The following is a 21,755-nucleotide window of genomic DNA, read 5'->3' on the forward strand; positions in this document are numbered from 1 at the left end:
AAGGGGACTTTTAGAGGTCATCTGCCAAACCTCAGTGCCCAAACTGAGCTAGAGCATGTAGCTTTCCTTTTAAAAGGGATGGATGATGAAATAAAATCAGCCTTCCATCTGAAGCCTTCCCTCCTCACCCAAGGTTTCATGCAGTACTGTATATTTTGGAAAGATGAAGTTCAGAAGTGCAGTTGCATCATGGGGCTCAATAAACCACAGCTATGTTTTCAAGACTGGTATTGCTGTGTTATGGGTCAGGATAAATATCTGGATTTTGCACTTGATTTCGGAGGAAAACGATCATCAAAACCTCTGTATATACAGGCAGTTCTTCTCTTTTCAAAAGCATAAATCAACATATAAACTCCAGGACTTCTGGCAAGGCCATAATTACTGTGTAAGGAACGTTTCCTTATCTTCACTGTTTAACTCCAGACCTTCTACCTTAAGGTTCTTCATACTCATCTCCTCTGCTGTGTGCAAGTTCTCAACAGTTATTTAAAACTGTATTTTTTTCCTTCCAGAGAGAATGATATTGAAGAATGTGGCTTGGAAATGTTTTTTTCTGTTGATAAAGAAATACTAGGTGAAATCAAAAGCCATGATTTGAAGCCAAATGGTAGCAACATTCTGGTCACAGAAGAAAATAAAGAAGACTACATCAGGTAAGAATAAGTGAAGACTTTAAAACACTCTGTCATTTTCTTTCTTTCAGTTCTAGCAACAAAAGACTGTCTGTGTCATCTAAAGCATTGCTGAACAATTGCTGATGCTGGCAAAAAGTGGCAAGTGTTTGGATCTCATATTTGAACAAAGAATATTGATAGAAATAAATTTCTGAAATCCACTTTTCCTAAAGATCATGGTTAGAAGACAGTCCACTTTTTTCCTACAGTTATCTCAGTTTAGCAGAATACCATGACAAGAATTGTGACTGTCATATACTTAATGAAATGTTACATTTGTTCATTATAGCCTGCTGATGTTCTAGCCAGCCATTTCTGGTTCATGTGGGGTTTTGAGGGGTTGTTTTCTGTTGGGGTTTTTTGAGAACATTTTTGGATGTTTTTGTGAATATTCTTATTTTTCAAAGATAGATGGAATTGCTATTGGTTTTATCTGAACTGGTCTTGTTGTTGTAACAGTGTTTTGAGTGATATCATAGCTTGTATTGTCATCAAGTAAGGATCATATTTGCAGCACCAAAATGTTTTAAAGCAGTAGATTAAGAATGAAGGAGCCTAAGAGTGATTAAGGAATAAACATGTGAACAGTGACCTGCTTTGTCCTGAAATATCCCCTCTTTCCTCAGTGTGCAGCAGTACAGCAGCTCTGATTTAAGGTGTGAACTTCAACATAAAAGCTTGGAGGATGTGCTTGCGAAAAAAGCTTTTGATATCACACTGAGTTATCACATTGCAGGCACAAACTAAACTGAATCACAGAGAATTTTCCTCTTTGTTACGATGTGTTCTGTGAAGGCTTTTTCATGGGCAGGGGGAGGGAGTTGGGAGTGGGCTCTGTTTTCTTCACATGAGAAATCTGCAGACACTTCAGTGGTTCACAAAAGAGGTGGTGTTTGCACCAGAAACATACTGGCATTTATTTGGCAGGAGGGAGGATCTGCAGAAAATCATTCTTCTCTAGTTCCTAGGAGCCCAGGGAGAGCTCGGTTTACAATTTCATTCAGATTCTTTTGCCTTACTCCAAGTCCTGCTTTAACTCCCCCAAGTTTCTAGGACTGAAATGAGAAATAGCCACCTCTCCTTTAGACTCCAGTGCTCCTGACAGGTTAGGCTTGAATTCAGTATAATATCTGCTTCTCCCTGGGTTCAGGTTCTCCGGGTCTCCTGCCTGCTTTTCACCCTCTTATTAATGGAGAGTGGAGTTTCTGCCACAGAGCAAAGTTTCATGATTAACAGAAACAAATATGGAACTTTCCAAATGGACATAGTCACTGCTTGGTAAGCTGGCAGTCCTGCTGCTCTTCACCAGTACAACTTGACTTGTTTTTTACCTTGTCATGGATAACAACTGAGATTTCTGGGGAGAATATCAGACAAAATCTTCAGACACCTCAGGACTGCTATGCTCTTATTAATGTAATCAGTGAAGCGATGCTGCCTCCTCTTTGAGTCTAAAATACTTCTGTAGCAGAACAGTTGAACACTTAGGGTAATTTAGAGAAAAATGCTATCATTTGCAAAGAGTAAAGGCTACTGATAAAATTATATGGTGCTCTATCCCCAGAACTTTCCAGACTTTCCATGTTTTTTTTAAACTTAGCTTACAGTTCATCTCAAAATAGGTAAAGGTGTGACTTGGGTAAGCATGAGCCATTTAAATGATCTTGGTGTGTCCTCTTTTCCAGGCTAGTGGCAGAATGGAGACTGTCCCGAGGTGTTGAGGAGCAGACACAGGCTTTCTTTGAAGGCTTCAATGAAATACTGCCACAACAGTATTTGCAGTATTTTGATGCAAAGGAACTGGAGGTAAAGGATTGCTTGGCCATTGAGGGATCCAGGTCATTACACATAGAATAAACTGCAATCACTACATCTGAAGAGCAGAACTCACTGAGGCTGACAACTCTGTTTTATAGGGAATATGGGGGAAACTTCATGGAATAGTATTAGATTAGTGTGTTTTCCTTAACTTTCCTCTTTGCAGCCAACTTAGATGTTTCTAAATGCCAAGATTCTGTCAGCAAAAATTTCTTAATTTATTTTTGTGATTCTTTGATTTGCCTCTGTTCAAAGACTGAGTAACTTGACAGAATGAGAGATAAAGCCAGATAAGCAGTGAATGGTTGCATCAAGATTGGGCCAAGTTCTTGGTTTGGGTGTGATCTCTCAAAATTACACTTTCTGAATTGTGTGTTCAGTTTGAAAAGTAAAACCATCAAAACAAAACATCCCATCCCTAGTGAAGAATTGTATGGCTGGGCAAAGATAAACTGGCTTGAATGTCTACATAGAATCCCAGAATGGCTTGGATTGGGATCTTAAATAATCTGGTTCCAGCCCCCTTCCATATGCAGAGAAACCTTCCACTAGCCCAGGTTGCTCCAAGCCCTGTCCAACCTGGCCTTGAACATATCCAGGGATCCAGGGGCAGCCACAGCTGCTCTGGGCACCCTGTGCCAGGGCCTCCCCACCCTCACAGGTGAGAATTTTATTCCTATAATTGCAAATTATTATTATTACTCCATTTTTCACAACAGAGATGCTCTCTAATTTGTGACCTCTCCAAATACACTTCATGAACCAGTCTTTGAACCACTTCATAATCAGTCTTAGTTTATAGAAGTTTTGGATGAAATTTAGAATTAAAATCAAGTGCACATTTTTGCAGGTGCTGCTAAATGTGTGAAAAAAGCCACAGGGGCTGCTTCTAGCTGGATAGCAGGATTCCTGCAGGTGCAGGGTGCCCTGGGAAGTAGGCAGGCCCGGGTTGGCCAGCCCAGCCCTCTGGAGGCTGAGTGTCTGAAACCCAAACTGCTCTATAGCTGTGGCCACCCTTAGCAAGCTCGGTAATTGTCAGCTCTTAGTTATCTCAGCTCTTTGATAGTTTCAGCTCTTAGTTTGCTAAGGGCTCTGGCTGGTAGTGTTTTCCAGGGACGCAGGAGAGAGAGAGGAGAGAGAGAGGAGAGAGAGAAAGCCCTGTGTCCGCTACAAGTGGGGGTCCAGTTGTTCTCTTTTCTTGCTGTATTCAAAGTCACAGTAGGAAAGTGGAAATTTGTACTCCTCTGCTTATTTCCCTTTTTCTGCCCCAAAGGTGCTTCTCTGTGGAATGCAAGAAATTGACCTGAATGACTGGCAGAGACACACCATCTACAGGCACTACACCAGGACCAGCAGGCAGATTGTGTGGTTCTGGCAGGTTTGCAGATTTTGCTCTATTCTCAGACCAGCAGAAGTTACACTGCTCATTGAACAGTAGTCAGAACACTGAGCGCACCTGCAGAGTGCAGATAGAAACTGTTACTGCCAACCCAGCTGTTCCCAACAGCCACATTACTATTCATCTATGGATGGTGATGATGTAAAAATCTGAAGATTTAATCTATCCCTAAATGTTTATTTCAATTACTGTTTTTCAGTTTGTGAAAGAAATAGATAATGAGAAGAGGATGAGACTCTTGCAGTTTGTGACTGGAACATGCAGATTGCCAGTGGGAGGATTTGCTGACCTCATGGGTATGTATTAATAACCCTTCTAATGCAGGAGACATACTTCTAAAAAGAACCTAATTATATATTTATGGCATTTTTAAAGAGTTTTATATTAAATGATGTTTTGTAAGCCATGCATATACTTGAGCTATGATGGAAAAAGATGGAAGGAATGTTTACACCTATTTATTGCAATTTAAAATCACTTCAGATTGATGCATTTCTCCACATGCACACTTTGATCCAGGCAGAGCTGTAGAGTGAGACAAATGTCCCTTCTCTGTGCAAATAATGGTAATCCTGTCTTTATTTAAGCCTTGCATGCTTCAGGTGTGTTACAGTGATAGAAAGTTAGCTGGACTATGCGTTGTCTATTGGAATTTGTTACAGGGAGCAATGGACCCCAGAAATTCTGTATCGAAAAAGTTGGAAAAGAAAACTGGTTACCCAGAAGTCATACCTGGTGAGTACATAACAAATCAGAATATTGCTATTGCTCTGGTTTTGATGACCAGTCTGCTGTGACGTCTTAGTAAATGGGTAATATGCTGAAATGGTTGAGACTGTGAAAGCAAACCCAAATTACGCCAATGAACTATGTTGTTGAATGATAGCTGAACTTCTGAAAAGCTCTTGTGGCATGGAATAGATTCCATTGGGAGTTCCATGGATTTGTGTAATATATTACTAAACAATTATAGTCATTACCAGTAGTGTCTAACAAGGTTGGGAATATCTTTTGTTATCACTGTACTCCTTAGTAAAATAGCCACATTCACACACTTCCAGAGAAAAAGTCACTTCTACTCTTTTCTTCAGGTAGGCAAAACCACATATTGAAAATTTTGTATCTGAATGATGACTCTAATTAACCACCTAGAGGTTGTTTTTCCTCCAACTAGGAAAAGTTAATGAAAACTATTACTGTATCAGCACTTGAATACTAACCTCTGCCCTCAGAAATACATACATTTATATCAGTAGTCAGCTTTTCTCAGGGTATAAATCCCAGTATCCATCTCCACAGCAAACATTCTAATCACCTGTATTCATAATGGATTTTTTGTTCCTCTTGAATTTTTCCTCAATATGTAATTTTTTTTATTTTGCAGTTTCAATCGCTTAGACCTTCCACCATATAAAAATTATGAACAGTTGAAGGAAAAGCTGTTATTTGCAATTGAAGAAACAGAAGGATTTGGGCAAGAGTAGCTGAAATTTGCACCTTGAAGAATGTGAAACCAACACGATGTATGTGCTTCACTTCTTCTGCTTGTTGCACGCTTCATTGTAAAGTAGACATGACTTGGATTTATTTAACAGTACTAATGTGTAAATAAATGGATGTTATCCTGAGGTTATCCACCTTAACTCTGGATTTCTACTGAGCACTTTCAGAAATCAAATGAGCAATCTGATGTGGCTACAAGTGACTAATGACTGAAGTAGAGGTTTAATACAGCTTTGGGCTCTGCTTTGTTTTACCATTCATTAATTAGAATGTGTCCTTAATGACTGACAGATTTTTAACAATAGTTTTGTCTTTCCTTTTTAGTAGCATTTTTGCTACTGATGCACTGGGAAGTTCATTGGTAGCTGCAATGCTGCAGCAGCATCCTAAGCCTGCTAACAGCAGTGTCAGAGCCAGCCTGGATGCACCTCTGTGCCGTGAGCAGCTCCAATCCTTAAGCTCCTTTTTCTAACTCAAGTGTGGCCAGACTGTTTTTCCTTGCCTGGAGTCTGCTCATGTGCCAGCTGGACTGAAGCTGCTGTTAAGGGGATGTCAAACTGCAGCACAAATCCAGGGCATAGCTTCGCTTTGGTTTATCCCAATCCTGCTCCTGTCAGCAAAAGAGACACCTGCCCAGAGCTGTTGGAACACTGCTCTGTGCCCTCTGAAGGGTTCTGAGCTTTTGCTGCGTAACACATTTTAACTTTGAAATCAATATTAACACTGTGGTACTTCATTTGTTTTGCAAAAGACAAGCCCAGCTGGTATTGCACTGATTCCATTGAGGTTCCTGTTTGCAGGCTGTTTGTCAGCAGTGTTAATGGACATTACCCTCGGTGTTTTTCCTACATGTTGCAGTCAGTTTGCTCCGAAGAGTTCGTGCAGCTCTCAGGAAGAAGCACAAAACAGCTGGATTGAAAAAATGATCCTACTCATCATTTCTGTGGATGAACTGATGTGTGAGACTGGCTGAGGCCAAGAGGATTAGAAAGTTCAGACACGGATTACAGGTTTTGGGGAAGCTGGAGCATTAGTAAATAGCTCTCTAAAGTTCGAAACTAAAGCTTTTGGGGAGGTTTCTAAGCTAATTCACCCTAAGCTGCTTACAGCTAGTAACTTTTGTAGCGAGTTCCTGTTGAATTAACATTATTTCCTCTTAGAATCTGTTAATTCTTTTCCGGTTTACAATAACATTTTGCATTTTACTGCTCCTTTAGACTGAATGCACTTTTTGGGTCTGGTCAGCCCTTTCCCTTCCCCTGAAGGGAGGAAGTCAGACACCAGTGAAATGAGCTGTAGCCACAGTGAGTGACACTTGAAATAACATGTAGCACATACTAAAGCAAACCTGCAGCTCTGAGCGCTGGGGCATGAGCTGCATTTAAGAATCTTTCAGATGACAGAGCTTAAACAAGACAGTGGGAAACTACAAAACTGAACATTCAGTCTGGAAGAGTATTTCTTTTCCTGCTGTCTTATCTATCTAAACTGCAAGAGGGAAAAACTGATTCAGGCCTAAGAAGAACCAAGGCACTACAGGTTTTAACTGACTTCACAAGTGTGTCAGGGCTCAGTGATAAATGCTTTGGGAAGGCAGGAGGGTGGGACTTGTCAGGCTTAATTGAAGGAAGGCCTGGGGAGAGGTGCTGATGATACAGAAATGCCCCTCATTTAAAGTTTCATCGATGGTGAGAATTCACCTTCAGGTGTAACTGGGAGGAGAATTGCCAACTTCCACAGTATTTGGATCTATGACAGTATACAGCTCATGAGAAAAAAAAAGCCTTATATATATTTTCTGTTTATATTAATTCTTACAGTGAAATGTAGTTATCTAACATATTTACAAGAGAGATTAAATTAAGCAAGATAATGCAAGGTTAAGCTATGAAAAATAGTCTATGTTCTGCATATTGCTTTACGATTCGTGTAGGGAACCTAGAACTATTGTTCATGTATAAATATCACCCAAAAGGCTGTCAGCCCTATATTTTTAAAATAAAGAGTAGTTATAATTGAAATAGCCTTAGCCCTAGTTCTATAGGGTTTGGCTGTTGAATATTTTTATGGTTGAAATGTTTAGTTCAAGAAAACATACCTGCTTGTATATATTTTTGATGTCCAGGACTCCACTTATTCCATTGTTTCTTTAATTTAAATGGCACGTTTATATGTCTTTTCTGCTGTACCAGGATGGGAGAAAGGGGGCTGGATATTCCAAGCACCAGATATGATTTTAAAATATTGAAAATAAAGAATTCATTGAGGGGGAAAAATAATCAGTGAAGCATCAGATTAGGCCAAATGGAAAAAGTTTAAAGCAACTTTACAGCATTACATTGACAATATTTCTGAAGGCACTAGTTCAGATTCCTTAAGCATTTGACTTTGTTAGTATTTGAATACTAACAAATCTGTTAAATTTTTACAGCATGTTGTGTAGAAGTTAAAAGGAATTATACAAGCCACTGGTGCACTTTTCAGTTCTTTCTGGGGATCTGGTGAAGCAATACAGGAATGAGCCCAGAGCAGCTGCTATCCCAGATAACAGGTTTTTGTGGATTGGATTTACAAGTGAGATTTTCAGCAGAGATTAATTAATTTGTCTCCTACTGCTTCAACTGTTTTAGCTACCTGAGCTGCATAAATTCATAGTATGTCACAAATGTACATTCATATGCAACTGTCAGTTGATCCTAATTACCAAGTATTAAAAGAAATTTTATTTAGAATTTTCTTTCATGAGAATGACATGAGAAAATTAAATACTGAGAATTAACAAAGCCTTATTGTTGCAAGTAGCTCAGGAACTGTTCACTTACTAATGACGTGCACAGTAAATACATTCTTTATCTGATCTAGTATGGAAGTTTGGGGTTTTTTGAATCCAATTGCTTGAGTTTAAAAAAACCAACCTTTTTTTATTATTTTGAGGAAAAAAAAAATTGTTTGAGGGGGTTAGGGGTTTTTGTTCGGTTTTTAAAAAATTTTATTTTATTACATGCTGCACTGGATTTGTAATCTCAACTCTGTTATATTGGTATCTCCAGCCCCCTTTTTTGTGGTGTCTTTTAAAAATTTTCTCCGAGAATCACTGTTTGTGTATATGTGCTCTAGTGAACTCATGTAGAAATTGGGATCAGCAGCACTGGATTGTAAAATACTGTACTGAAATTCATTGTCGATATTTCCTTGCATTGTAATTTCAAATACTCAGGTAACTGTAACAGTATCTCAGTAAGTCAAATACTTTTATAAAACTACTTAAAGAGCTGGTGGTCTGGTCCTTATTCCTTATGTGTGACAGAACATCCAGGTGGAAATGAATTGTCTGTGTTCTCCTGGGGGCGAGGGTCAGGCTGCCTAGACTTGTCCTTCCACTAGGATGCTTCAGGAGTAGTTCTTTCCCAAGATCTCGTCCACCCCAGCACTGGATATTGAAGGGGAGATTCTGGACACAATTTGTGGATTTTTAGTGCTTGTGGATGCTGCTCTGAGGAGCCAGTGAGGGCTGTGAGGCTGCTGAGGCCTGAGGGAGATGGGGTGGAGGGAGGTTCTGCAGGAGCCACAGCTGTAACATCCCATTGCAGCACTGGTGCAAGGATACCAACAATGAGGAATGACTCTGCACGTGGTTTGGATTGGCAGAATGCCACAAAGGAGGGGGGAAAAGCTCCAGTGAGACCAACCAGCCTTGTAGTGTCCCTGATCTTCCTTGGAGGAGGTGGCATTTAGATTCTTCCTGTCATGAGGGCCTCTCCTGATGGCCACAAGCTTTCCCAGGTAATTGAGATGGGCTTTGCAGTGAGGTTCCAGTTCCCTCAGTGCTCACAGGGATGTCCCGTCAGGTTTTAGGGTCATTGAATACTGGACTTGATGATCTCAAAGGTCTCTTCCAGCCAAAATTAACCTAGTTAATTTTGTGATTCTGTCTCAGGGACATGATTCTGTCCAGTTTGGTCAAATGGTCCCTAAAGTAGTCATCCTTCCCTGAGGGTGATATTCCCTGCTGCAGACCTTCCCACTGGGTTTTCCCTCTGCTGACTTTCCCAGCTGTTCCCACTGGCTCAGTTAACTCAATTTTGTCAGGGGCAGCAAATCCCAAGGATGATTTTCTGTGCCAGGCAAGTAACAACTTGCCTTTTTCTGCAGCAGAGAGGTTGGTGTGGAGTCGCTTCCTCCAAGCTTTGAATGGAACCACTTGAAAGCATCCTAGTAAGTTGTGTAACCCCAAAATTTGACACTGCTTTGAGCAGCTTTATATGAATACAGCTACAAGGGTATTTCACTTACATCCGAAGTTTGTTTTTAAAAAGGCAAAAAATAATCACAATGCAGTGTATGATAAATGTACATCTCAGTTGCAGCGGTTTTTTTCTTACTGCTTTAATGATGAGGGTGCTAATGTCAGCACCAGCCCTGGGTGGGAGTGTTGAAGGTTTTGTTCATGGCAGGATGGGAATGGTTGATTAAACAAACCCATGTTTGGTTGGGTGTCTGATGGCAGCTGTGCACTGCTTATTATTGCCCAAATTATCCACCACATCCTTACTACTGCACAAATTTTACCATTGCACAGACCAGAAATTAAATCAATCCATGGCAAAATGACTTCTTGTAGCCAAGCTGTAAAACTTGCTGCTAGAGTGGTAAGAGAGATTAGAATTTAACTGAATTAGGTTGCAGAGCTGTAAACAGCCACTAGAAGAGGAATTTTTTTCCTGATCTCTGGCAATGCCTGATCCAATTTCGATTCTCTGCCTGTCAGCCCAGCAGTGCACAAATGACAGGGCTCGTTGGGGAAACCTTGTTTTCTCTAAGGAGAATACAGACTCTGACAGATTGGAGAGGCCAGTGAGCTTACCTGCTGTGTCAAATCCAGGCTTTCAGAGGGAAAAAAATCTAAAAACACTTTTTGAGGCTATGTTTTACATTTCACCTAATACCATCTCTCTGTGACGGCTGTGGGAGCTCAGTGTCTGTTTGCTGATTTTTGGGACCACCTGGGGTTGTGGTCCCAAAAGAAGGAGCATTCAAACTGATAGAGGGAGTAGGTTTAAATTGGATATTGGGAAGAAATTCTTCCCTGTAAGGGTCATGAGGCTCTGGCACAAATCACCTAGAGAACCTCTGGCTGCCCCTGGATCCCTGGAAGTGTCCAAGGCCAGCTTGGATGTGGCTTGGAGCAACCTGGAATAGTTGAAGGTGTCCCTCCCCTGGCAGGGGGGTGGCATGAGATGGCCTTTAAAGGTCCCAAACCATTCTGGGACTCTCTGTTTCACTTCTAGCAGAGTCTGAGGTCAGAGGCAAAGTCCCAGCTGCTGCTTTTGTGTGTGTAGAACAGAGCTGGGGTTACGGGGATGCAGTTCTTGGATGTGTTATTTTGTTTTGCAGTCAGACTGTGGGTCGTCCCCAGTCCTTCCGCAAGGGAGCTGAGAGCTCTCCCTTTCTCACTGGCCCGGGCAGCACTCACGGAACCCGGGGCTGTGGCAGGGAGGTCCCCGGCGTTAGGGTGCACCGTGCCTTGGAGTGGCTCTGCCCCTGTCCCGGGGGGCTCCAGCAGCAGCTGAGGGGTTGCGGCCATCTGGGAGGAAAAGAACTCCCCAAACCTGTTATTATGGAATCACAGAATGGTTTGGGTGGGAAGGGACCTTTAAAGGCCACCTCATTTCACCCCCTGCCATGGGCACCTTCCACTGTCCCAGGCTGCTCCAAGCCCCAATGTGCAACCCGGCCCTGGACACTCCCAGGGATCCAGGGGCAGCCACAGCTGCTCTAGGCACCCTGTGCCAGGGCCTCAGCACCCTTACAGGGAAGGATTTCTTCTTAATCTCTAATCTAAACCTCCTCTCTTTCAATGTGAACCAAGCCCCCCTTGTCCTGTCATTCCAGGCTCTCGTAAATAAACTCGTCCCACCTTTCCTGTAAGTCCCTTTCAGGTACTGGAAGGATGGGGCTTCACGCTGATGTCCCTAAAGCGGGACCAGTGACAGCGCGTCCGCGGGAGCGGCCTTGGGCGCTTGGGGGGGATTTGTGTGGCCTCCGAGGGTTCGGGGCGGTGTCTCGGGAGCGGGCCCGCCCCGCGCTCCAAGCGCTTCCGGAGCAGCGCCGGGGCCGACACGGGGCGGAGGCGGCTCGATCATGGTGGGTGAGGCCGGTCCGGAGTCCGGGCGTGGCCCTGTGCCGCCCTCGGGGGTCTCTCTGCCTTCCCGGGCCTCGGGGGCTCCTCTGGCCGGCGCAGGGCGGGCCGGGGCCGGTGCCGGCTCTCTCAGGCACAGGCGCTGCCCCGCGGGCGGGGCCCGGGGAAAGGCGAGACCCCGCTGCGGGCCGCGGGGACTGCGGGGGCTGGGAGCGCCCGGTTCGGTTCGGTTCTTGTTGGGTTCTGTGTCAGGCCCCCGGGCGGGGTCGTGTTTGCGCGGGGCGAGCCCGGCGGTCTTTCCCGTCCTCCCCAGCAGCGGGCCGGGAGCGCTGGGGGTCCCGGCGCTGCCTCCGAGGGGCTGCCCTGGTTCTGCCCGGCCCTGAGTCACTGCGGGGAGAGGCCGAACCTTCCCCCATTCCGTGCCGGGGAAACGCTCCCTGCGCAACCTGCATTTCCTGCGGCTTCCAGGGCACAGCCCTAAAGCTGCAAGCAGTCAAGAAGAAGAGGCTGGTTTTGGATGTTTAATAACTGGGGCTGTATTTGTTCTGTTGTGATTGTTTTGGAGGCTTCTCCGTGCTCAGACGTGTTGCTGGCTATTGCATGTTGATAAAATTGGGGATCAAATGTATATCATAAAGAAATAAATGCTGACCAAAGTTGCGGAGGGAAAATTGAAATTATCTAATAAGATGTATTTTTTAGGCAAACCTAGGAGTTCAGTTATTCCTGATGAAAACAAGAAGATAACGGCTGCTCTTGTACATATGGCAAAGGATATTTAGCAGCAAAATGGTGTTGAGGGAGTGTTTATTCTTCTTTTCTAGAGTGCATCTCTCCCCCTCCATGTTCTATCTCTTGTAGTTATTCAGCTCTTCATTAAAATGGGGTTTGTGTGTTTCTTGAATTAAATATGTAATTTTGTTCTCAGTACTATTTTTGTTGGTCTGGTGAGCTGCACTGGCTTGTGGAGGTGCTGGACAAGCCCCAGTGTAGGAATTGGATGAGCAGGACCTTCCTACATGAGCAGCAGGGAACTGTCAGAGCAGATTACCCACCTGAGAGTTAGATCAGCTGAAGGTGTTAAGAGGAAATTAAGAACTGGTATCCTTCTTTATGGATGCTGCTTTGCATCTGAAAAGGTTTGTTGAGGTCCTGTGAAGGAAGGCATTTAATCAGGACTTAAATGGAGCTAGTAAGAAGGCAGGAATTCAGATCTTAATTTTTTAATAGATTTAACATTTTGCCACTGTATTTTCCCAGCATTTGTACACCCTTTTGTTTCATTCTTTGTTTAATTTCCCTTGTGTTCCATTTGAGAACAGTCCAGCATTCAGAAATAATCAAGAGTTTTGTTGAAAATACTTGAATTTTTCTGTGCTGGATCACACAGAAAAAACTTCTGCTTCATAAAGACCAGCTTAGGGGCTCCCATCTCTTATGAGCCACAGGCCGTGTTACCAACAGCACCCTGAGCAAAGTACTCGTGGTGCTGGGGCTGAGCTGGTGCTGTGCTGTGTTGTGTTGTGTTGGTTGTTGGATGAGGTCTCTTCCCAGGGAACAGGGTGTGTGACATCTTTGTGCCTGTTTGCTGTGGGAGGAAGTGGAGAGGGCTGTTCAGGGTGTCCAGGGAACACAGCCTTGGCCAAATGCCCCTTGTAGGTCTCACCTGTCCTGGTTCAGGTGATTCTGGTCTCCCTTCCTAAGTCATTTCTGGGGGACTCTGCCTTGCAGGATCTGAAAGATGCTACTTGTTTCTGTCTCCTTAAATTGGAGTAAAAAATGCCAAATACTCATCCAGCTGTGGAAATCAGCTCAGGTGCGAGGGTTTCTCACCCTATTACAGATACCATAGTTATATTTAGATGGGTGTTGTTGCAGGAAAGTTGTGGAGAAGGTACTGAAACCTCCTTTGATGGTTTTTATAAAGCAGACAAAGGACTATTGCCTTGGCTTGTGTTTACATTTTTCCTTTTTTAAGTTGTAAATTATTGGCAGTGGTTACAGCCTTGCAGCCATCCTAGCACAAATCAGAATTACAAACAAGGAGTGTTCATTCATTGTTTTTACCTCACTTCTCTTATTTGTAATTGCTTTTGGCATTCATTTGCTAAAAGGGAAGGTCATCTTGCACCCACAATGTATATTTTTCCTACTTTTTTCATAAATTCTATGTCCATTTTCAAAGATGATTTTTGTTTGACACCTAAATTGTAGCAGTCTGACTGCAGCTTCCAGCTGCAAGCCTTCAGCCGGAGGCTTGGGGAAGAGGAGAGAGGGGAGTTCCAGGATGATAATCACAAAAGAGTGAAGAAGACAGGCAGATGGAAAATAACTGGAAAGGTCATGCAGAAAAGGTGGCACCAAAGTACAGACATAAACCAGTGTAGGCAGTGGCTTTTTAATCATCCCTGTGCAGCTTTGTGTTCAGCCACGTTATCCTAAAGCTTTGGTGGGAGGCAAAGAGCAGCCGTAACCCTGTAACCCTGCACTGATTTGTGCTTTTGTCTTGCAGGCTGAGGTGGAGGAAACACTGAAGCGAATCCAGAGCCAGAAGGGAGTGCAGGGAATCATCGTGGTAAATTCAGAAGGTGCCGTGTCAGCCTCACTTCTCTGACCTATCACTAACTCCAGCCACTCCCTTTGAGGGCTTCTGCTTGTACGATTTGCACTTAGCTTAGAGTCTGGCTTTGGAAGAGGTTTTCCTGCAGCCCAAGGAGACAGACAGTAGTCAGGCTGCAAAAGAAAATTGGTTTCCAATTTCTGGAAGCTCACATTATTATTTTAGGAAATTAAATAATTTGCAAAAGCATTGTAATATTTGAATTATGGCAGTGTTTGAAACTGAGTCTGTAAAAACTTTCATCAGTAACACTGAGGGTCTCACAAGATGGAAATCTTGCTGCTGGGCCTGTCCAAAACACTGCTGGCCTGGCAGACTCTCTTGTGCTTGTGGAACTCGTCAGCAAGTTGTCTCTTTGTGGAGTCTCTGAAGAGTTCAACAGACCACCTTCTTCAGAGCATTCTCAATACTTTGTGAGCAGCCCAAAAATTGAATATTTCCTAGAAGTAATCCTTAGAAAAGATGACAGCAGCTACATGTGAATATACTGAGGATTGGATCATGCAGCTTGGCTCCTGCTCTCTGCTTTTCTATGATGGTTGAGTAGTTTGTGCTCTCTGTGCTGCAGCTGCAGTTACTGGAACAGACACCTGGTTCTGCCCTGCAGAATTTGGTACTTGGCTGCTGTGTTCTGACTCAGGAGCTGGGGTTTGACTGGCTTTTGGTCACATCTAAGGGTGGCTGAAGTGTAAGGGAGCTCTGTAAAGCTCTGGATGAACAGTGTGTCTGCCCTCCAGACCGGTTATCACTGAACCAGGGACCTCCCAGGACTGCACCTCCTCTGAGGGCTGCATGTTGGAGCTTCAGCCCTGGAACTGTGTGATGCAGCAGCTGATGTCCTCCATAATCACTGATCCCAGCCTGGTGTAGCTCAATATCATTTATCTGGTGTTGGGGATCCTTTCTGTAGTAAAAAAGTGTCCCCAGTCTGGAGAAAAAACTGCAACATTGGTGTTTTTTTCTCTCCTTTACAGATGATTAGTTTTGTTTAATATATTTCTAACTCTGGAAAAAGTAAAGCACTGGTGCTACTAGAGGTAAACCGTTCTCACCTACACCTGTGGTCCCACATCTCAGCTTTTAATTTCTTATTTTTCTTCATGTTTTCCTCTTGCCTTCAAAGAGAACACTCCTGACCCCTGGTGCAGTGGTAACTGAGGTTGGACCCGCTGATGCCCAGTGCAGGGTTGGTTCTGGAGGTTTGTCATCGAGCCTTGCTTCCCCTCTCCTGCAGGTATTCCCATCAAGAGCACCATAGATAACTCCACCACCATTCAGTACGCTGGGCTCATGCACAGCTTCATCATGAAGGCCAGGAGCACCGTGAGGGACATCGACCCCCAGAACGACCTCACCTTCCTGCGGATCCGCTCCAAGAAAAATGAAATCATGGTTGCTCCAGGTAGGAGAGAGCAGGATGAAAGCAGCAATCTGGGAATGCAGCAGGATTGTTTTGACGTGAAGCTGACACTGTCAGCCTGGAAGGAGTCTGCCTGCTGCTTGTGTTCACATTGGATAATCCCTTCTCTCCAAGAAGCTGTTCTACTTTCTGGAGAGTTGAAAGCTTTATCATTGACCTGAGTTTCCTTTGTCATGTTTTAATGTGGCAAATCTCTTCCCTCATTTTGTGTAGATCAAAGTAGAAAGTATTAGATAATGCTTGAGAGGGTGCTGCGCCCTCTCATGCTTTGTTTTTCAGTATAAAATCCTAGGATTTGGAAAGAAATACATTCTGGGAGCAATTTCCACTCAGAACTGTGGACTGAGTGATAAAACAAGACAGTCCTGACTTTCCAGTTCTGGGAAAAGTATTAGAGCACACTGTAGCTGTAATCATGAGTTATGGTATACAGCAGCAGCAACCTTCTTTTCAGGAAACATCCTCAGTATTTTGTTGAATTCCAAACTGGGAAGCAGCAAAATGAGCTCAGGTTGCTCATGGGGCAGGAATTCAGCCTTGTCCCTGCGTGCTCCCTGCTGGGATGGAGTGGTGGAGGGGCCAAGCAGAGGATGGCAGTTCCCCATGCAGGCATGGGTCAGGGCAGATCTTAACACAGGCTCTGGTCTGTGCTGAGGCAGCCTCAGATTTCCACAGGAAGGATGGAAAGAGGAATAAGCATTACTCCAGAAAAAACAGCTGCAGTCCCTAGTGTGCCTGGGAGAAAAGGGCAGTGGGCACCTTGCACCAGTGTGGCACGTGCCAGTTACTGAGTTTCCTGGCACAAACTGGGTGAAGTTCAACTGCCTTGGGAATGTGCAGTTTCTAAAGCTGAGAGTTTTTCTCAGTAAAACCCATAAAATAAATGATCTGACACTTGGAGCCTGTTTTGCTCATTGAGAATGAATGTCAGGGCTCTGGAGTTTTCACAGCACATCACAGAGATGTGAAAAGCGTTGGAACTTACTGTTTCTGTGAACAAATATCAGCAGTGAAAGAATAATTTTCTTTTTTTTTTTTCCCTCTCCAGATAAAGACTATTTCCTGATTGTCATCCAGAATCCAACTGAATGATTACACTGTCTCAGTCTGGTTTTTTTCCCTTTGCCTGTTTTATTTTCCCTGTTTTATTTTTTATTTAATGGTAAAAGATAGAGCATTAGTGTTAACTGTGCTGTGACTCTTCAGTAAGGTTTGGGAAAATTAAAGCAGGTGGTTTTGTTGTCTACAAACAAAAAATGTCACTTTTTGTATCACAAGTCATTTTGAGTGGGAGCTGGTGAGTTGGAATTGGGCAGTAAAAAATGCAACAGATTCTTTTAATAGCTAAGATAATATAATAAAATTCTAATAATAACCAAAAAATACTATTCTTTGTATGCTTCTGAGCTTCTTTCACCACTGAGCTCTGCTTTTACACTCTTAGTTTTGAATGGCTGTAAATATGAATTCTTGTCCTCTAGTTCTGTCTTACTCTGTTGGTTTTACTTCAAAAAAGTCTGACTGTAAGAAATTAAAAAAGTGTCACCAGTAGCTGGTTTTGTCTTTCGTGTTTTTCTTCTGAAGATTTTAAGTTTTCTCACAATTTATTGAGTTTTTCTTCAAAAAACAGAACCTTCCTAGGAATGTTTTTGTTTGTCTGTTGCTTTCTCTGAACAAGGATTTGCCCCAAGGCCATGTGCAGTGCACTCACAGTTGGCTCTTGTGTTGAAATGTTTTCCTGCCACTTTCCCTCTGCTCCAGACAGAATTTTCATGGCTAAGGAAGTCCATTGAGCCCACCCATGCAACATGTCACACTGTCTCAGCTCACTAGCCAGTTTGATCTGCTGTTTTCTATTAGTAGTTTTTTATTGATGCCATTAAAGACAAAATAACCCCCCACACGATCACTCCAAATGCTCAGGGGTTATTTTAGTGGACTTTTTCTTCTGGGGAAAAAAAAAAAAAAAAAAAAAAAAGGCAGGGCTAGGGAGTGCTACAGGAAGTGCAGCTGTGGAGATTTTGGTAAAAATGTTGGTGTTGTCTTGGGCACTTGTGGCTTTCAGAGCCCCAGGAACGCTGGGAGTGTGGGGACTCAAACAGCCAGGGTAACCTGCATGTTGGGGATTTTCTCTGTGCATTTTCAGACCTGGACATGCATTTTCAGACTGTGTCTAATCTTCTAGGTGGTGGCCATGCCCCTGAAGGTCAGAAATGCCTGTTGGGGTCTGTATCCCTGCAGCACCAGTGCTTTGGGTGGCCCAGCTGCCTCTGTGACTCAATGTTGGTTGGTGCTGTTCATGAGCTGCTTCTCCCCTTATACTAGGTCTGGTTTAAGCCATTCCATCAAAACAGGGAATAGGGTCTGGAATCCTGCCTGGCCTTTGGAGCAGCTCCTGATACACAGCAGGTTACATAATGCCTGAGATCTGCAATAATTGAAGGCTGCCTCCCAAAAAAATTACCTCCAGCAAGCTGAAGTTTGGGTAACAACTGAACAGTGAGGCAAGGCAGAAAAAAAAGTGACCTCAGTGATCTCTCTCTTTGTAGTTTGTAACCCAGAGAAATATTTCCTTGGAGGTGGTGACCTGCTTATGGATTTTGGCTTTCCCAAGTAGGTGGCAGTGCTACTTCTCTGAAAAGTGGAAAATCTGCAGTGTCCTGCATTCTTTTGGACTCTTCCTTAATGACAGCTGTCCTACCAGTAGCTTTGTGTCACAGTAGCTTGGGACAGAGAGTGCTGAGTGTTGGTTTTACTTAAAAACAAGCTGTAATAAATAACCTGTTGCAAAACAAAAGATCATGGCCCTTTTCTGTTGTGTTGAGATTACAAACCTGCAGTGAAATGACTGAGCTCCTGCTGTGTGTTGGTTGGTTGGAGGGTTGGGGGTTGGTTTGGGTTTTTTTTTTCTCAAGGATTGAGAGCGGCCTGGCATGAAAAATACTTGGGAATTTGAATGAAAAGTTCTTAAGCTGGATTTGGAGCCAAGGAGTTGGTCAGATCCATCTGGGCAGGACCTTACTTAGGCCATGTAGTGCCACCTTTACACCAGCACCCAAAATTAATTCAGATTTATTTTTTAAAACTGGCAGGAGGTGAAGGAAGCTGAAGAACAACAGCTTCCATTTAGTTACTATGGAACAAAGTAATTAAACTAAATAGTAACTAAACTAATAAAGTAAACTGAAGTTTCTTTGGATCATCACCATTAGAGGGTCACAGAGCTGGCAGCAATTTCCATGTAGGAAAGTTAGGGGAGGGTTTCACTTTCCTACTTTATCATAAACAGGGTCAAAAAAAAGGATGGCTGGAGCTCAGTTTCTTGGTCCTGTGCTTTGTGAGTCTGGGCCCGGTTATTTGTATGGTAAAACTACTGCCAAACTGAGGAAGAGTAGAAAAACGAGCATTATGGTTCCAGTCCTTTTTTGTAGCCAGGATCACAGGAGGCCTGAGCAGCCTGTGCCACCTTCACCTTGGAGCTGCTCTGTGCTGGGGCTGGAGACTGGCCTGGTTTGCTGTCTTGAAAAAGTCAGTTTTGGTTTTGGGGGATCCCTGTTGAAGGCTGGGGAAACATCTGCTGCTGGGAAAACGAATCCTGATGGATTAACAAGGTAATGAAAGGGAGTTTGGGGCATGGGTCTGGGCTGGAAAGGGCAGCACTTGAGGCCCAAGGATGTGCTGCCTCTGCTGAGATATGGCTCTGACAGAGGAGTGGAGGTAACACCATAAAAGCTGAGCTTGTAGACACCCTCTGTGGATTTGTGTTGGCTCCAGAGCCCTCGCAGGTAACTCCTCCCCTGCCTATGTGGCTGAGGAGTGTCCTTCACACACAGGACACAGAGCAGCTGTGGCTGCCCCATCCCTGGAAGTGTCCAAGGCCAGGCTGGACAGGGCTTGGAGCAAGCTGGGATAGTGGAAAGTGTGGCCAGGGGTGGGACTGGATGAGATTTACAGAATTCACAGAATTACCAGGCTGGAAGAGACCTTCAAGACCATCAAGTCCAACCCAGCACCAGCACCTCAACTCAACCCTGGCACCCAGTGCCACATCCAGGCTTTGTTAAACACACCCAGGGATGGGGACTGCACCACCTCCCTGGGCAGCCATTCCACAACTTTATCACCCTTTCTGTAAAGAACTTTTCCCCAATATCCAGCCTGTATTTCCCTTGGTGCAGCCTGAGGCTGTGAGCTCTGGTTGTGTCAGTGCTGCTGCAGACAGAGCCCAGCCCCAGCTGAGCACAGGCACCTTTCAGGAGCTGTGAGAGGGATGGGGGCAGCCCTGAGTCTCCTTTTCTCCAGGCTGAGCACCCCCAGCTCCCTCAGGGGTTCCTCACAGGTTTGTGCTCCCAGTCCCTCTCCAGCCTCGTTGTCCCCTCTGGCCATGATCAAGCATCCCATTGTCCTTCCCAAACTGATTTAGGGGCCCTTCCAAGCCAAACCAGTCTGTGATTTATGTTTGATCTTGTCTTAGCTACTTCTCTAGGGGACAAAGGCAAAGATCTCACAGCAAGAGAGGCTGGGCTAAGGTGAGGAGAGCTACAGCAGCTCCCGGGACCCAGCAGCTGCAGGAGAAGCAGAATCAGCTGGGGGTGCAGGAGCTCAGACACTGCCCTGGCGAGCAGGAGCCTGAGCATCAACACAGTTCCGTTGGCAAAAATACACTTCCTTTGCCAGCATTACAGGATTCCTTCAGGGAGATTTCCCTCACTGCCGTGGTTTCACAAGATCCAGGAGTGCTCCTTATCAGTGGTGCTACCCTGTGGAATGCTGGCATGAGGAAAGTTCCTTGCTGATTCCAGGTCATGTTAGAACAGCTCACTGGTGCCTTAAACTTTTGACTGATCAGGTGAGAGGGGGGCTTGGATCTGAAATGCACCTCCTTAAATGAGGAGTTTTGCCAGTGACATCTGTAAGACCAGGCAAGAGAGGCATTTATGTGGGCAGAATTGTTCAAGAAGCTGAGGGCTGAAGGAAGAAGTGCATAAATTAAGTCAAACTTATTTGATCCATATCCCGCTTCTGGAAGTACACTAACATGCTGAGAAGGTCCAGAGCTCCTATGAAATGGAGTTTTTTCTCCCTTCCCAGGCGTCTGAATAATATTCTGTGGAATTATGGCCCCAGTCCTGCAATGAAGTCTGCATGGATAAAACCAGGGGCCACATCAGTAAATGGGAAAGATTTTCATATTTCTCTCATTGAAGAGGTTCACACTTTATAGCAACAGCAGCGAGTCCCTTTGCTGAGGATAAAGTCTGTAAGGATCATCACTTGCCAGGTCTGATTCAACCTTCCTGCTTTCCCTTCAGTATTCTCTGATTAACAGGACCTATAGCAGAGATTAATATCTCTACTTGTATCTTAATTATGAAAGTGAATCTGAAGAGTTTATACTTCCTCACCAGTATGTGCTTGTTTAACTTCTGCTTGGTCAAGGAGAATCCATTATATTGGCCATGAAAGTGTTTTCTTTCTTGGGTAAACTCAACAAGGAAACAAGAATTTTTTCAATTCTCATTAAACATATATTTATTTTAATTTGTGACACAATAATCAAAACAGTTCTTTAAAAACTGCATCTTCCATTTATTTTTTTTTTTACCAAGGTTGTACTTAATCCTTTAACGTTTTGTGTTGGCTCCTCTTTTGTGCCAATTCACTGTACCAATGAGACACCGCTCCACACGACACAGCTCCTGCTGTGGTGTGCAGTGAGGAGGGATATTAGACCTGGCGAAATACTGACGCTCTGTTTGCAGTTGTTTTTGATTCATTTACCAGCTCCAGAAATAGCTGCCCTATTTGTAATCATGCTGCAGGCTTTAATATATTCAGCATAGTCATGGCTGTGAATGCAGCAGGGAGAACAACGGGCTTGTTAGTGGGGAGATGATTGGGGTAGATGTGGGAATTGCAAATGTCAGAGTATCTGTGAGAGAGTAGTTCATGTCCAGGTTTGTTGGCTGGAATCTGTGGTCTGAGCTGTTGTGGCTTCATCCCCACAAAATCCTTTCTTCTCCACCCTTCTCACACCAGCCACATTTGCTGCCCAGAGCTGTTAGTGACACTTGGAAGATGTTTGAGTCAAGATGTGCAGAAGATGCCATGCAGGCTGGAGTCACAGACACCTCTGTCCTTTGCGCACCTCCGGAAATCCCAGCCCAGGTGTACTTCTG

At 44.0% G+C, this 21,755-nt stretch overlaps 2 protein-coding genes across 7 annotated transcripts in view; both read left to right on the forward strand.

The window, feature by feature from the left end:
• Window positions 1–8,668, forward strand: part of ITCH (itchy E3 ubiquitin protein ligase) — a 59,846-nt gene extending 51,178 nt beyond the window's left edge. For 4 of the 6 annotated variants that reach the window (XM_009092928.4, XM_050982058.1, XM_050982059.1 and 1 more), the window contains 6 exons: window positions 516–656; window positions 2,363–2,483; window positions 3,769–3,873; window positions 4,094–4,190; window positions 4,557–4,629; window positions 5,279–8,668. In XM_009092928.4, coding sequence (XP_009091176.1) covers window positions 516–656; window positions 2,363–2,483; window positions 3,769–3,873; window positions 4,094–4,190; window positions 4,557–4,629; window positions 5,279–5,378 — 637 coding nt within the window. In that variant the 3' untranslated portion in view covers window positions 5,379–8,668. The remainder of the gene's footprint in view (window positions 1–515; window positions 657–2,362; window positions 2,484–3,768; window positions 3,874–4,093; window positions 4,191–4,556; window positions 4,630–5,278) is intronic. The other 2 variants (XM_050982056.1, XM_050982057.1) reach the window with 2 other exon arrangements.
• A 2,664-nt stretch (window positions 8,669–11,332) lies between these two features.
• DYNLRB1 (dynein light chain roadblock-type 1) lies at window positions 11,333–17,127 on the forward strand. The gene is given in 5 exon segments (XM_009092927.4): window positions 11,333–11,444; window positions 11,447–11,541; window positions 14,049–14,124; window positions 15,391–15,558; window positions 16,625–17,127. Coding segments are annotated over 5 exon segments (480 nt in total). The 5' UTR covers window positions 11,333–11,347; the 3' UTR covers window positions 16,669–17,127.
• Window positions 17,128–21,755: the final 4,628 nt, after the last annotated feature.

Source organism: Serinus canaria, chromosome 20 (assembly GCF_022539315.1).
Source record: "Serinus canaria isolate serCan28SL12 chromosome 20, serCan2020, whole genome shotgun sequence".
NCBI classification, from domain to species: Eukaryota; Metazoa; Chordata; class Aves; order Passeriformes; family Fringillidae; genus Serinus; species Serinus canaria.